The sequence below is a fragment of the Capra hircus genome, chromosome 16 (genome assembly GCF_001704415.2).
Source record: "Capra hircus breed San Clemente chromosome 16, ASM170441v1, whole genome shotgun sequence".
In the NCBI taxonomy this organism is placed as follows: Eukaryota; Metazoa; Chordata; class Mammalia; order Artiodactyla; family Bovidae; genus Capra; species Capra hircus.
Genome location: NC_030823.1, coordinates 32,006,487 through 32,021,616, shown reverse-complemented (window position 1 = coordinate 32,021,616; position 15,130 = coordinate 32,006,487). Strand labels below are relative to the sequence as shown.

The 15,130-nt window shown below is 36.8% G+C and overlaps 1 protein-coding gene across 2 annotated transcripts in view; it reads right to left on the bottom strand.

Moving 5' to 3' along the window:
* Positions 1 to 15,130, bottom strand: part of AKT3 (AKT serine/threonine kinase 3) — a 282,280-nt gene that overhangs the window by 137,814 nt on the left and 129,336 nt on the right. For both annotated transcript variants that reach the window (XM_018060261.1, XM_018060259.1), the window contains one exon: positions 9,581 to 9,706. In XM_018060261.1, coding sequence (XP_017915750.1) covers positions 9,581 to 9,706 — 126 coding nt within the window. The remainder of the gene's footprint in view (positions 1 to 9,580; positions 9,707 to 15,130) is intronic.

Genomic DNA, 15,130 nt, shown 5'->3' with positions numbered 1-15,130 from the left:
CAGTATCCATAAAAATGAAAGACAGGAAGAAATTTCTATTAAATTTACAGTAATTAATTAATTTTTAAGTAAGGCATACCAGGTTTCCCCGGTAGCTCAGCTGGTAAAAGAATCTGCCTGCAATGCAGGAGACCCTGGTTCAAGTCCTGGGTCAGGAAGATCTGCTGGAGAAGGGATAGGCTACACACTCCAACATTCTTGGGCTTCCCTGATGTCTCAGACAGTAAAGAATCCACTTGCAATGCAGGAGACCTAGGTTCAATCACCGGGTTGGGAAGATCCCCTGGAGAAGGAAACAGATACTAGCTCCAGTATTCTTGTCTGGAGAATTCCATGGACTATATAGTCCATGAGGTCCCAAAGAGCTGGACACAACTGAGTGACTTTCACTTTCTTTCAAGGCATTCCTCATAGAGAGACAGATAATCCAAGTACCAGATATAACTCTATTTTCTTAAAAATCTGAACACAATTAGAGAAAACAAGTCTTCCAGTGATCAAGTACACAAAATAGTCTAAAAAATCACTCAAAACAAAAACAGGATTAGGAATTTCACATCCAGTTGAACTTAATAAAATCTACTAATTTGTTTCCAAAAAAACATGTGGAACATTGAGGAGTAACAGAAGAAAAAAAGGAATACTTACATATACACGTATAAACATAAATAAGAAAAAAATTCATCTTCCTCTTATGAAAATGGAGAGAACTTAAGATTCTCCTGAGCAAAATGGCATTTGCCAAAGAAGATTCTTTTTGAAGATCCTATGTATTGCTTCCAAATACTCCAGCGAATACTTGAAGGCAAGAGATAATCATCAAGAGATGATCATAATGATCCAACTGGACTAGGAAGGCAGCAGTTAAGACTGAAAAGTAGGGAAAACATGTAAGTGCCTTGCTGACTGGCTCACTTATGGTGGGAAGAGGAAGAGAACTATGCAGAAGAGGAAGAGAACTGTAACCATACAGGTTCTTTTTTTTTTTTTTAATCAGGTAGTTTATTCTTTTATTGTTGAGTGTTCTCTTTAACAGCTCTATACCAGGTAATATCTTTGGCAAATATTTTCTCCCTGTCTGTGACTTGTCTTCTCATTTTCTTGACTAGAATTTTTTTTTTAATTTTACTTTATTTTACTTTACAATACTGTATTGGTTTTGCCATACATCAACATGAATCTGCCACAGGTGTACATGAGTTCCCAATCCTGAACCCCATATAGGTTCTTTTTAACTCAAATACTGATATGGATACCTAATGCTCAGAAGCCTCCAATGGTTTCCAATGGGTTTCCATTAAAAAATCAAACTGGTATTCAAGATCTTTCACAGTCTGATTATAGTTTATCCAACCTTAAGAGTTTTTTCCTTCAATAAAAACTTTCTATCCATCTAACATATTGTTTACACTATTTACAAACAAGCTACTCTTTAATTCCAGACTTCATTTTTGCTTAGGTTGTTAACCTCACTGAGAAAGTCTTCTTCCTTCCAAAAACCTAAATATTACCTGTCCTTCTAGGCGCATGTTAACCTTGCCTTATGCATAAGCTCTTTTCTAGTCATCCTACCTTACTTCTATCTAGTCTCTCAACTTCTACAGCATTAATTTCCTTATCTCCAATACTCCTTGTGTATTTATATATTGTAGGGTTAGAGTTGCTTTCTACAGACTATTTTTTATCATATATAAGACTAAAAATCAAGTCATAAGCTAAGTCTTTATCCCCATGAACAAACACAATGAAAGCATTAGCAGGAATCAATTGATTTTTCTACACATTTATTTAAAATCTCAGAGTCTACAGGTCCCCTAACACCCTTACTTTCTTTCAAGTAGCAGAAGTAGATTAGGTTAGTGAGTAAACAGTTGCACTTCTAAAATTGCACTTCTAAAATTGGCCTAAGAAATGCTGACCAATTTCTTTTTCGAAAAGAGACAGAAGAAAGGTTTCAGAGAGGAAAGGGATATTGTCAGAGTGGGCCAGTATCTGCATCACAGAATAAGGCAGAATTCTAATAGATACTCCTGGGGACACAGGCTGGCACTTTTCCCTTCCCACCATGGTGAGGAGGAAGGACTAGGTCAAAAGTATGATCAGTCTCAAGACATGGGCAATGTTCAAGTTCTCCACTAAGCAACTGCATCCACTTTTGAGTTGAGCTAATAACTGTCAACATGTCAGGAATCATGACTATTATCTGGGTAGACAAGCTATTGTGCTCAATGTACTTTGAAAAGAGCTTTGCAACAAGTCTTGTATGTATCCTATATTATTTTTCAGTCAAAATGCAATGTTTCCTATGCAAAGATAAATTTCAGTCTATAATTAGTAATTTGCTGCTGTTGTTCAGTTGCTAAGTAGTGTCTGACTCTTTGTGACTCCATGGACTGCAGCAGGCCAGGCTTCCCTGTCCTCCACTATCTCCCAGAGTTTGTTCAGATTCAGGTCCATTGAGTCAGTGATGCTATGTAACCATCTCATCCTCTGCTACCCCTTCCTTTGCTTTCAATTGTTCCCAGCATCAGAGTCTTTTCCAATGAGTCAGCTCATTGCATCAGATGGCAAAAGTATTGGAGCTTCAACTTCAGCAACCGTCCTTCCAGTGAATACTGAGGGTTATTTTCTTTTAGGGTTGACTAGTTTGATATCCTTGCTTTCCAAGGACTCTCAGAGTCTTCTCCAACACCACAAGTTGAAAGCATCAGTTCTTTGGCACTCAGCCTTCTTTATGGTCCAGCTCTCACATCTGTGCATGACTATTGGAAAAATAGCTTTGACTATACGGACCTTTGTTGGCAAAGTGATGTCTCTGCTTTTGAATATGCTGTCTAGGTTTGTCATAGCTTTCCTTCCAAGGAGCAAGCATTTTTTAATTTCATGGCTGCAGTCACTGTATGCAATGATTTGATTTTGGAGCCCCCCAAAATAAAATCTGTTACTGCTTCCACTTTTTCCCCTTCTGTTTACCATGAAGTGATGGGACCAGGTGCCATGATCTTGGTGTTTTGAATACTGGGAGTTAGTAATTTACCTAACCATATTTCTGATAGGAGATACAGTTTTCTTGGAGAAAATATTATTTTGCTTACATTTCTACAGTATTATATTTAGAAGACAATTTCCAATATAGTTCATATTTGATCCATCAAAAAAAGGATAAAGGTCAAATACTGTTATCCACATTTTATAGGCCTTGGAGAACTTATATTATGCATGCCAAGGATATCTAGCAATTTAACAGTTGGAATTCTGACCCAAAATCAGATCTCAAAGCTCTAGGTAGGGAAAATGTCATAGAATGGAGGTGGGGAATGGAAGAGGGGTTGGAGGAACAACCCATGGCCAGGGAAGCCTGGTGTGCTGCAGTCCATGGGGTTGCAAAGAGTCGGACATGACTGAGCAACTGAACTGAACTGGGGGAGCATGGAGTGGGAGATAACACTTAAGTGACAGCAGAGAAATATGAATTTTAATCTTGATGCTTAACTACCTGGAAAAGGAAATGGCAACCCACTTCAGTATTCTTGCCCAGAGAATCCCATGGACAGAGCCTGGCTGGCTACAGTCCATGGGGTCACAAAGAGTCGGACACAGCTAAGTGACTGACACACACTTAACTACCACCACCTAGTAAAGCAACCTTAAAAAGATCACTGAATTTTCTAGAAAACCCAGAGATAAATCCACGCACCTATGGACACCTTATCTTTGACAAAGGAGGCAAGAATATACAATGGAGAAAAGACAATCTCTTTAACAAGTGGTGCTGGAAACTGGTCAACCACTTGTAAAAGAATGAAACTAGAACACTTTCTAACACCATACACAAAAATAAACTCAAAATGGATCAAAGATCTAAAGTAAGACCAGAAACTATAAAACTCCTAGAGGAAAACATAGGCAAAACTCTGACATAAGTCACAATAGGATCTTCTATGACCCACCTCCCAGAGTAACAGAAATAAAAGCAAAAATAAACAAATGGGACCTAATTAAACTTAAAAGCTTTTGCACAATGAAGGAAACTATAAGCAAGGTGAAAAAACAGCCTTCAGAATGGGAGAAAATAATAGCAAATGAAGCAACTGACACAGAATTAATCTCAAAAATATACAAGCAGCTCCTGCAGCTCAATTCCAGAAAAATAAACACCCCAATCAAAAAATGGGCCAAAGAACTAAACAGACATTTCTGCAAAGAAGACACACAGATGGCTAACAAGCACATGAAAAAATGCTCAACATCACTTATTATCAGAGAAATGCAAATAAAAACCACAATGAGGTACCATATCACACCAGTCAGAATGGCTGTGATCAAAAAGTCTACAAACAATAAATGCTGGAGAGGGTGCGGAGAAAAAGGAACCCTCTTACACTGTTGGTGGGAATGCAAACTAGTACAGCCACTATGGAGAACCGTGTGGAGATTCCTTAAAAAACTGGAAATAGAACTGCCATACAGCCCAGCAATCCCATTTCTGGGCATACACACCGAGGTGTACCCCAATGTTCATCGCAGCACTGTTTACAATAGCCAGGACATGGAAGCAACCTAGATGTCTATCAGCAGATGAATGGATAAGAAAGCTGTGGTACATATACACAATAGAGTATTACTCAGCCATTAAAAAGAATGCATTTGAATCCGTTCTAATGAGGTGGATGAAACTGGACCCTATTATACAGAGTGAAGAAAGTCAAAAAGAAAAACACCCATACAGTATACTACACATATACACGGAATTCAGAAAGAAGGTAACAATGACCCTGTATGAGAGACAGCAAAAGAGACACAGACGTAAAGAACAGTCTTTTGGACTCTGTGGGAGAAGGCGAGAGTAGGATGATTTGAGAGCGTAGCATTGAAACGTGTATATTATCACATGTGAAGCAGATCACCAGTCCGGGTTCGATGCATGAGACAGGGTGCTCAGGGCTGGTGTACTGGGATGACCCTGGGGGATGGGATGGGGAGGGACGTGGAAGGGGGGTTCTGGATGGGGAAACACATGTGCACCTGTGGCTAATTCATGTCGATGTTTGGCAAAAACCACTACAATACTGTAAAGTAATTAGCCTCCAAATAAAATAAATAAATTAATTTTTTTAAAAATCACTGAATTTTCAAAGGCTTCATTTTTTTCTCATCTCAAAAGGAAAAATCTGGACTAGATTATTTTCAGAAATGCATTCAAAACCCATTATTAGTGCCTAAGATATAGGCACTAAGATATGTGAGATATAAAGATCTTATAATACTAGGCTCTTTCCCCTAAAATAACTCACAGTTTACTGGATAAGACATACACATGAACAAGACAACCAAGAAACATGATTAACAACAAAAGATAACAGCTTTGTGAAGAACAGAAAGGAAGAATTTAGCAAGGAATGAGGCTGGAGATTTAAATCTGAATTGTCTTAAAGGACAAAAAAAAAAAAAAAAATATTCCAGCAAATAGAAGACAGAGGGAACAGCATAAAGGCTCAGAGTAGAAATGCTATAATAGTTTATACAGGAAATTACAAACAGTTCAGTACTGCCAAAGTGTAAATGGACAGCAGAAGAGAGACAAGAAAAGAGCTGAAAGCAGAGGCCAGGATGAGATCTTTGCATGATATATTAAGGAATCTGGACTTTATCCAGCAGGATAAAATGAAGATCTAGGGCCGGGCTTTCACAGGTTAGCAGCATAGTTAGGATTTAATTTTAGAAAGATCACTTTGACATTCATGGGAAGGAAGAACATGAGTGGTAGAAACTACAGGCAGAGATCTATAGGTAAAAATGTACAGCAGAGATGATGAGGGCCTATTCTAGAGATGAGAGAAGCAAATACTTTCAAGGAATAAGAAGCAAGACCGGAAACACTAGAAATAAATTGGGAGTAAGATGAAGACATAAGGGGGAAAAAGGCATGAAATACATCCAGGTTTCTGCTCAAGACAGAACTGAGGTAGTGAATACAGGGGGAAAAGTTGATCAAATTATCTTTGGTTCAGCTTAAGATTTGTTGCCTCCAAAAATATCTAGGTAGAGATGTCCAGTAGTCAGTTGAATATAGTAAAGATAGCAATCTAATGCTCAGAAAAGAGGCTTGCCCTGAAGATACATAAGTGTGGGAGCAAGCTGTATACTAGGAGTAACTGAAACCCTAATGTGAATGTGACCATCCAGGAAGAGAGTACAAAGTGAGAATGAATCCAGTTAGATATCCAAATGCATGTAATAAGTCAACCAAGAAAACCAGGAAAAAAAAGCATCTTAGAAAACAATGAGAGATCATCCCAAGATCAAAACTACAAAATGTCCCCCAAATGTAAAGCCAGGAAAAGAACTAAAAAAAAAAATGTCTCCTAGTCTGAGCAATTAAGGGGTCACTGGAGAACTTACTAAAAGTGGTTTTATCAAGCAAATAAAAAAGTTAGACTGTGTTGGACTGAAAAGTAGAAACAACTAGTATAAAGACATCTTTGGGGAAATTTTGAACTAGAAGAAAAGGAATCTGAAACTTAATGAAGAATGGAAAGATCAATACCAAGTCCAATCTAGTTCTCTTATTTATTATTTTCATACAAATAAAAAGCCTATTTTAGTAAAGTTCCATTAAAACTCACAAAGATTAATCTTGAAGCACCATATTTTAACTATCTAGAAAGATAGGGGGCACACCGTAGCCATGAATGGAACACATATGTATATATCACATCTCCCAACAAACCTGAGTGTGCTGCACCCTGTACTCCTAGCGCCTTTCTGTCATATGTCGAAGACAGCTAGAACCAGTGGGAGACTACTGAGTATCTCTCTCTGCTCTTACTGTTCCTTAATACCTCACGAAAACATTCCTCGTTACCCTCTGCCTGAAATATTCTTGTCCTCTATTTTATAATAATTTCATTACCATTCACTCTTCAATGGCCTGCTCAAACTTCTCTCACAGAATCACAGAAAGCTAGAGACAAAGGGGACCTTACAAATTCATTCAGGGGTCCTCGCCATGCTGATGAAGGGACTAAAGACCAGAGAGTGTGAGAACGACCTGCCCAAGGTCATACTCATGGTTTTTGGTAGAGCTTAAATTTGAACTACTTCTTCAACAAGGGCCCTTTTCACTACACATTACTATCTCAGGTAATTATTGCAAGGAGGCTTACCTGATAGCTCAGTTGGTAAAGAATCTGCCTGCAATGCAGGAGACCCCAGTTAGATTCCTGGGTCGGGAAGATCCCCTGGAGAAGGGATAGGCTACCCACTCCAGTATTCTTGGTCTTCCCTTGTGGCTCAGCTGCTAAAGAATCTGCCTGCAATGCAGGAGACCTGGGTTTGATCCCTGGATTGGGAAGATCCCCTGGAGAAGGGAAAAGCTACCCACTCCAGTATTCTGGCCTGGAGAATTCCATGGACTCTACAGTCCATGGGGTCACAAAGAGTCAGACACGACTTTGACAAAAACAAATTATTGCAAACTTATGACTGCAATAAGTCAGGCGTTAAAACCAATCAGTTTAAAACAGTTGTTTGTTGTAAGATCCATGTTATTCATATGTTTCCCAAAATTAAGGAGCTGGTCTGTAACTTCGCTTATTAATTTAACTATCCACAACTACTTGATTATTCAAGATTACAGATGCCAACTAATATTGATTTCATGGATAAGCTGACTGTCAGTCACTAAATAGGCTCTCTCCTCAAGAGTGTAGCATTTATTTCAGCCTCTGCCAGTGGAAGTGTCGGAGCAGATGTTGGCAGACTGTGACATACAGTATGTCTTTAAAACTTGCTGGGGTGTGAAATTTCATAAGGTCAAAAAATGCTGCATTTTGATCAGCATATACAGGAGTTCTGTACTTTATAAATTATTTCAGACAAACCAATAATAGCATTTGCTAGTAAAATAGACAAACTAAGAAACCACACTGGCTTTAGGTCAGATATGATAATGTACACTGCTAGTGTTTTAAAAGCCAATTTCTGTCACTTTAAAGTAAATGCTTGCCCAAAATGTCTTTAGAAAGAAAATGTATTCGTAAGTCAATACAAAATATAAGGTATTATTTCAATTGACAACAGGATTTTTAAAATAATTTTCTACTGAGAGAAAGCCGTAAGTGTCTAATGAGCCATTTGGTAGAGACAAAAGTATTTTCTTAATACACAAATAAAACAGTATCCTCACTTTTAAAAAAAATGACACTCCCTATGGAAAAATCCACTTACATAAACGAGAGATTTTTTTTTTTAGTTAAAATGATTTCACAAACTTTTCGGTTTACTGTCCTATCGTATTGTTTAAAAAAAAACTGAAAGTATCCCCCCAAAAAAGACTGTGGCGCTATATAATGATAAAATCACATGTATAACATTTGAGGATTTTTATCATTTTCAATTTTCTGATGCTGCTATATTTTTTAACTGATTTTTGCTTCAATTTTCCCTCATATCTTTCCAAATCATGACTAACAGATAACTGCATACAATCAATGGAGAAGGCAATGGCACCCCACTCCAGTACTCTTGCCTGGAAAATCCCATGGACAGAGGAGCCTGGTAGGCTGCAGTCCATGGGGTCGCGAAGAGTCGGACACAACGGAGCGACTTCACTTTCATTTTTCACTTTTATGCACTGGAGAAGGAAATGGCAACCCACTCCAGTGTTCTTGCCTGGAGAATCCCAGGGACGGGGGGAGCCTGGTGGGCTGCTGTCTATGGGGTCGCACAGAGTCGGACACAACTGAAGCGACTTAGCAGCAGCAGCAGCATACAATCAAAACCAAAATTAAGAATGGTGTGTCTAGTTAAAGATTTTATCACAAACTTTATCTCTTATGCAGGTTTATTTTAACTTAATATTATGCTTTAAAATGTTTTACTCCTGAATTAACACAGAAAACCCCTTTCATTGATTAATCAGCAGTTAAAACAATCTGAAAGCCTTGTTATAACAATTATAATCACCATTATCATCATCATCATCTTTCAGTTTATTTTCAGCTATTTTCAAGAAAATATATAATCCCTAAATAAGTTTAAATTACAAACTTATTTAGAAATTTGTAAGGAAGAAATAGTGTTAGATATTTGTAAGGAGGAAAAATTTACCACAAACAAAATCTTCTCAGAAAATAATGTTTAAGGAAAATCACTTGTTTCTTATCATACAATCAATCAAATCGGTTAAGATTATGACAGGAAACTTCGATTAGAGGTGCACTAAGAACTGCAATATCTTACAACCAAGTTCAATCCAGCAGTCAAGTTCAAAGGTCTCTGTTTTCATTTTAAAGAAAAACTTGAGGTATGTACCTAGGGAACGGTTTTTATCACAAAGTTCTAACTATGAAAAAATTATACTATTTTGGATTATATAAGACCACACATCATAATAATCCATGGAATCTTTCAGTTCCAATGCTAAGGAACTGAAATTCTATATAAACTGAAAATTTATCTGCAATTAAGAACAAACCTAAACTTTTTCATAGGCTTTTCACATATCTCAAAGTATCTGACACATACAGCCATACAAATAAAGAAATACAAGGTGAATCAACAATTGTAATTAACTTACTTGCTACTGAAAAGTTGTTGAGGGGATAAGGTAAATCCACATCTTGGGGTTTCTCTTTATATCCTATGAATGAGCCATCTGTCTTCAAAAGGAAATATCTTGGCCTCCAGTTTTTTATATATTCTCCTACATGAGGAAAGCATGCATGTTAATGCTGGGGGGAAAATGAACAGCAGCTTTTCTGTGAAAAAATAAATTACGGTACAATGTATGTCCTACAACACTGGCCTCCAAAAATTTAGATAGGCAATTTTCTTTTAACTTAGCTTACAAAAGGAAATACATAAGCCTGCAATTAAGATTCAATAAAAACCCAAACATGTTTTGTTTCTAATGATTTTACACTTTGATAATTCATTTGCACCATTATTTCTTCAGAGAATCATTCAACTGAGTACACATTTTGTTCAGTTTTTCATATCAGATGGTTGTTAGAGCATATTTTCAGTCATCTTAAAAAGCCTTGGTAAATAAATCATACACACAGTATCAAGGAATTTCAATGAAAAACACTTATCATAGGAGGGACACGAAATAGATGTTTCTCTTCCATGTACCACAACTAATCGTGTCATTTTTTAAAAAGAAAGGGAAAACGTCTATTTTCATTGTTAAACCTTGAGCATAACTTGTTTAAACAACATTCTATTATTAAAAGGAAAATAACTGCACAAATGCTGTAAACAAGTCAAGGAAATGAAAGAACATGGGTTAATAGAGCTTAAAAACCACACACACATTCATACACATAAATGTAAGAACTAAGAACATGTGGTTAGTCCCAAGCACACAACAGTCAATAAATGTATATTCTATCAGATTTTGATACAAGCTATCAACTAGCTACCAAAATATAAATTTTTAGCATCAAGATCACCATTTGCTTACTTTACACTTCTTTTTAATTTTAAGCAACAGACGCACTCCATGATACATTAAGAGCTGGAAGGCTCCCTGGTCTCAATTTTCACTTCTCTACTAAATATTTCTATCTGGCTTTTCAATCTCAAGTGGTTAATCACAGTACTACAAAACTTTGAAAGCAGTTCAGCTTTCCCTTCAAATCAGTTTCTCCTGACATCAGCTATCTAAGCTCAAACCTAACATTTGACTGTTCCCTCTCATCAGTAGCTAAGTCAGTACTGACTTCACAAGTCTCTCTTATTTAGACAACCTAAGATGCCCTAACACTTTACATCTGCCCTTCTGCTAATGCACTGTGACTTTTCTCCCATTCTACTCGCCCCTCTTCCATCATAATGCATCTATCATCTCCAGATAATTCTAATATCCTTATGTACTGCTTTGATGATATCACTTTTATGCTCAAAAATATTTTCCTTACTGTTTAGTATCAGTCTCTTTGTATAAAATATGGGTTTTCCCATAATCTCACCCCTGACATGTATTTCAGATGTGGAATCATTCCTCTGGGTCGACAATTCTCCAAATTCTCACCTCAGACCTCTTTACACCCTTAAATATTTTTCATACTTAAATATAGCCAATGAATTTTTCTGTATGTAGATTACAACTATAATATTTACTGTATTAGAAACTGAAAAGGAGAAAATTTAGATTTTTATTACCTCCTTTAACAGTAAAAAAATAAACTCATTGCATGCAACGTTAATATTTTTATGACAATAGTTTTATTTTCTAAAACAAAAAAATAAGGTGAAGAGCTGAACTGCTTTACATCTTTGCAAATCTTTATAATGTTTGCCTTTAAAGAAGACAGAGTTTCATTATCTGTTCCTACATCTAAACTGTTAAAGTAATATATTTTTGATTGAAATATTTTTAAAAAATCTAGCCCAAACAGAAGGTAGTTGGAAAAGGGATGAGTATTCAGATAGTTATGGATGTCTTTCTTTGATACTACACCAGCATTTGACAAGCAGTCATTTTCTAAAAGGTTGCCTGCAATGTGGAATTTGAAACCACTATCAATGAACTTTCTGTACTTTGCTATATGAAATCCCTGGGTCTGTATTTCACACTGAATGAATCTTTTACACACTGCATGATTTTCTAACAGCACACACTGTTCATTTAGGAAACACTGGTCCACCAAGTTATATTGATCTTGCAAATACTGACACAATTCACTACACAATCACATTCAGTACCACTACAAATCCTATCAGGAAAGTAAGCAGTGGGAAGCTCTGCAGCTCATGACAGCAGATATGTTCTCCAAAATTGTACTCTTTGCTTTAAAATTCAGTTGTAACCAATGGAAATAAATACTGTCACTTCATTTTTCTTAAAGTGATACACTCCAAGGGCCCAATCTAGTGCCTGCCACTTGATGATGCTCAAAAATAACTTACTAAATGAATAAGTGTATATACAAACATCTTCCCCCCCAAGTGTATAAGCATACGAGAAAAAATTAAGGGGAAGAAAAGGGAAACCTGACACCACTCATAACTTTAACTTACTTAAAAATATGGCCCTAATGTGAATAAACACAGGCCAGATTTATAAAACCAGAATGATAAACCCACAGCTCTCATTAAAAAAAGCAAACAGATCCTTTCTTAATTGTACTTATTGTTTTATTTTCCTATTCATATTTAAGTATTCCTATATAAAAATTAAAATCATGAGATGTTTTCTAATCAGTGATGTTATATTTATATTTCAAATGTTATTTTAAAACAATAACTTGTACTGGTACAAAATGCTATAACTTTGATAAGCTAAATAGTAACAGTTTAATAACTATACCAAAAATAAAATGAAATAAATCCATTTTGTAAATTTTAAAGAAGAAAAAAATCAGGAAAACATCATTTTTTCTTACACAACATTTATCCTTATCTTTTAAGAGTACTAAATACATTCTTTTAAAAATGTGTAATTAAAAGAAATAAGTCAAGTTTTCAATTCTAAGAATAATTTCCTATCAACCACTAAGAATTTACATGTGTAGATGAAAGACACAAAATATCACCACAAAAATTTTTATCACCTTGTTAAATGAATCTTAAGAAATTAAAAATATTTATGTGGCTTATAGCAGAGCTTTTTAAGGAGAAAAGGAAAGATATAAGCATCTGAATGCAGAGTTCCAAAGAATAGCAAGAAGAGATAAGAAAGCCTTCTTCAGCGATCAATGCAAAGAAATAGAGGAAAACAACAGATTGGGAAAGACTAGAGATCTCTTCAAGAAAATTAGAGATACCAAGGGAACATTTCATGCAAAGATGGGCTCGATAAAGGACAGAAATGGTATGGACCTAACAGAAGCAGAAGATATTAAGAAGAGGTGGCAAGAATACACAGAAGAACTGTACAAAAAAGAGTTTTACGATCCGGATAATCACGATGGTGTGATCACTCACCTAGAGCCAGACATCCTGGAATGTGAAGTCAAGTGGGCCTTAGACAGCCTCACTATGAACAAAGCTAGTGGAGGTGATGGAATTCCAGTTGAGCTATGTCAAATCCTGAAACATGATGCTGTGAAAGTGCTGCACTCAATATGCCAGCAAATTTGGAAAACTCAGCAGTGGCCACAGGACTGGAAAAGGTCAGTTTTCATTCCAATCCCAAAGAAAGGCAACGCAAAAGAATGCTCAAACTACCACACAATTGCACTCATCTCACATGCTATTAAAGTAATGCTCAAAATTCTCCAAGCCAGGCTTCAGCAATACATGAACCATGAAGTTCCTGATGTTCAAGCTGGTTTTAGAAAAGGCAGAGGAACCAGAGATCAAATTGCTAACATCCGCTGGATCATGGAAAAAGCAAGAGAGTTCCAGAAAAACATCTATTTCTGCTTTATTGACTATGCCAAAGCCTTTGACTGTGAGGATCACAATAAACTGTGGAAAATTCTGAGAGAGATGGGAATACCAGACCACCTGACCTGCCTCTTGAGAAATCTGTATGCAGGTCAGGAAGCAACAGTTAGAACTGGACATGGAACAACAGACTGGTTCCAAATAGGAAAAGGAGTACGTCAAGGCTGTATATTGTCACCCTGCTTATTTAACTTATATGCAGAGTACATCATGAGAAACGCTGGACTGGAAGAAACACAAGCTGGAATCAAGATTGCAGGAAGAAATATCAATAACCTCAGATATGCAGATGACACCACCCTTATGACAGAAAGTGAAGAGGAACTAAAAAGCTTCTTGATGAAAGTGAAAGAGGAGAGTGAAAAAGTTGGCTTAAAGCTCAACATTCAGAAAATGAAGATCATGGCATCTGGTCCCATCACTTCATGGGAAAGAGATGGGGAAAGAGTGGAAACAGTGTCAGACTTTATTTTGGGGGCTCCAAAATCACTGCAGATGGTGACTGCAGCCATGAAATTAAAAGACGCTTACTCCTTGGAAGAAAAGTTATGACCAACCGAGATAGCATATTCAAAAGCAGAGACATTACTTTGCCGACTAAAGGTCCGTCTAGTCAAGGCTATAGTTTTTCCAGTAGTCATGTATGGATGTGAGAATTGGACTGTGAAGAAGGCTGAGCATCGAAGAATTGATGCTTTTGAACTGTGGTGTTGAAGACTCCTGAGAGTCCCTTGGACTGCAAGGAGATCCAACCGGTCCATTCTGAAGGAGATCAACCCTGGGATTTCTTTGGAAGAAATGATGCTAAAGCTGAAACTCCAGTACTTTGGCCACCTCATGCGAAGAGTTGACTCATTGGAAAAGACTCTGATGCTGGGAGGGATTGGGGGCAGGAGAAGAAGGGGACAACAGAGGATGAGATGGCTGGATGGCATCACGGACTCGGATGCGAGTCTGAGTGAACTCCAGAAGTTGGTGATGGACAGGGAGGCCTGGCGTGCTGCGATTCATGGGGTCGCAAAGAGTCGGACACGACTGAGCAACTGAACTGAACTTGATTAACAAAAATTTCTTAAAAATAAGTCTATTATGCATCCCTGACACTTATTACTCGAAGAGTGTGATAGTCATTTACCCAGAAGAAAAACTGAAGTCAAAATTTCCCTTCTTCATTAGATAAACATTAAGTATTTCTGACAAAACTTTATTACTAATTTTGAATTGATTCCATTAACCAACAACTGTACTGTCATGCTAAGCTAACAGTGTATCCCAAACTTTCAATAAAGACTCCTGAATGTAGTTTTCATTTTATCATTTTCTATCTATAATATGAATCGACTTTCTGAGAAATTATCCTAGGTGCTAGGAACACAGTAGCAGACGAGAAATAATGGCCTCTAACTCATAAAGCTTATGTTCCAGTATTATACCAGATTTCTGGTGCCCACTAAAATCTGGAGAAGGGTTATAAGTATTTCCTGAAAGCGAATCCTTTATTATAGGTTCCTATAAACATTCTTAACTAAAGCTCATGTAATAGCATGATGTGTTGGTCTAATTAAATGTTCATTTTTGAGAAATGGGCCTTACAGAGGACATAAACTCATAAGGTATCAATAAAACAAAAAAGTAAGCTTATTGCTATGTACTAGACCCAGTACAAAAGAAGAATATATTCCTAGCTTAAAAGAATTGTTAAAAGTTACAGCTTTTCCCAATAGTTTGGAAA